At 40.0% G+C, this 2,243-nt stretch overlaps 1 protein-coding gene across 1 annotated transcript in view; it reads left to right on the forward strand.

Annotated features, from left to right (window-relative positions):
* LOC112138354 (calcium/calmodulin-dependent protein kinase type II subunit gamma) overlaps positions 1–154 on the forward strand; it is a gene marked incomplete at both ends in the record, with an annotated part of 10,030 nt that extends 9,876 nt beyond the window's left edge. Inside the window, 1 exon segment of the mRNA XM_024260911.2 lies at positions 71–154. Within this exon segment, the coding sequence (XP_024116679.2) occupies positions 71–154 (84 nt within the window).
* Positions 155–2,243: the final 2,089 nt, after the last annotated feature.

Here is a 2,243-nt window from a genome sequence, read left to right on the forward strand (position 1 = left end):
AGTGTAATTGGAATGTCTCTGTTTGTGTAGCTTTTGTGTTTCACTTTGAGTGTTTGCGTTTTTATCCCAGCCTTCTACCAACAACAGTAAGAACAGTATAGTGAGCGCCATCAATGCCCTGAAAGACACCAACATGGCAACCAACGCCCAGATGGTACAGTAGTCCGCCGCAGTGCCAGCCCCCCCGCCCCGCAACTCCATCCCAAGTTGATGCATCGTAGCTTGACGAACCTCATCCTCATCATCTTAGCTGCTGCTTTTAAGTTTTCATTATGCCATTCGGGAGGTGTTGCACTCCATCATTCCCTGTCCAAACCGTCCCTGGTGATAATTCTGAATAACTGAGTGGAATTTCAGGCAGTACACGTGCATCCGTGAAGACTTTAAAGTGGCATGAAGTTGTGGGAGGATTACACGTGAAGAAAAATGTTGGTACCCCTCTGCTAATGAGGAAAAACTCTTTAATAGTTGATAAAAGTGACTACAGTAATACTTTAAAGAGTTGCTCAAAATCAATGAAAAAATCAGGCCTTGAGTTGCTTCTAACAAAGGATTGCCAACATGTTTTTCCACATGAATTTCCCCCTAAAGTAGGTTTGAAAGCTGTCTAGGTCTTGTTTAGAGCTCTAAGATTAGTCTAATTCAGCAGTTTTGACTCTTAAATTGTAGTGATGCCCTTTTAACTCATGCATTCTGAATAACATCCTTTACACCCCATAACTGATTTAATGATGAAATCTTTTTTATCTTGACATCTTTTTTTTAAACCCTAAAGTTTAGCCCCGCCCATCACTCTAACCTGTTTGTTTTCATCAACATTTGCTCATGCTGCCAAACTTAATCATTCACTTTCATCCATCCAGCATGTTTTGTTGTTGTGATGCTTTTTTTTTTGCATGCGTTGAATCATATTTGGTAGTGCTGTGGTTTGAACAAAGTTCTGCTCGAGTGCCTCTCAACTGGTGCTTCGGGTCCTCAAATTAGCCTTTGTGGAAGAAAAATGATAAATAATGATAATTAAAACTGTTTTTCATAATTTTTATGAACTTTTTTTGTCCATCTATGTGTTAGTAAATTTAAACATTTTAAATATAATAGAGGGTCTGTAAAGGTTTGTGTGCTTTTAACAATTGTTAGACACTTTAGAGGCAGCAATAAACAGCTGTAATTGAAGAAAAATGCAATACTTAATGCTTCAGTCACAACTTCTCTTACGGGTGGATACAGTTAAAAAAAATCTGGTACGCATGTTTCCCACACAAAGATTTAAGATTGTTGACCAATCATGAGCATACAGATCAAAGATGTTCATAAAATGTTTTCTAAGGGAATGCTGCGAGCAACAGATCATAGCGAGCACTTAACACGTAAGAGTGAAGTAGGTGTGACGTCGTACTGATTTTTAAAGGGTAACCAAACAGGGAGGTCGGAGGCTGACTCCACCCACACCCGAAATATAAAAAAATAAAAAAAAAAAGTCAAAGGGATGGGGCTTGAGAACACGACTGTTATCATTACTGGAGCTGCAGATCATGACGCAGGACTTAAATGGTTTGACCAATCACAAAATTCAATTGTAATACGTCGTTTCGACCTGTAGGGGACAGCACACAGACGCTTTTTGACAACATTTTCAGGAATTAAATACGTTTATTTTAATTTGTCAAAAAATGTGGCAATAACTAACAGACATCACTTTTAAAGCCCCATTTTTAGAGAAGTCAACAGCCGAAAAAAGTTGATTTTAGAGTTTGGTTACCCTTTAATGTTTTTTTTTTTCAACCCCCCTTTATCCCTGCGCCAGGACCCCGTTAATGCTGTTCAAGTGAAAAGTGTTTGGCCCTTAACCTGACTGTTACTCCGAATTTACACTGGTACGTCTATGGTGCGTCTCCATTGCGTGTAGAGTCCGTCTCATGACAGTCAGTTGGTTTATATAGTTTCCATTGAGTCTCTGATCCGTCCCCATCCTCCTTGACTATCAGAGGAGTGGTTTGTCCTGCTGCCATCCCCACGTTGAGTAGCTCATCCCGGTCTGTTTGCTCATCCAAAACTTTAGCAGTCAGGCCCCATGTCCTCTCCTTTCTCACTGAGATGTATGTTTTGGATCAAGTCCCTTAACCCTTTAACACCTACGGTGTCACTGGTGACGATTAAACACGAAATCTTTAACATACTATAACCATTAACATGATCAACGTAATTCCAGTAGATTTTGAAGGAGAAAAGCGGCGTGACGCCGC

Source organism: Oryzias melastigma, unplaced genomic scaffold (assembly GCF_002922805.2).
Source record: "Oryzias melastigma strain HK-1 unplaced genomic scaffold, ASM292280v2 sc01081, whole genome shotgun sequence".
NCBI lineage: Eukaryota > Metazoa > Chordata > Actinopteri > Beloniformes > Adrianichthyidae > Oryzias > Oryzias melastigma.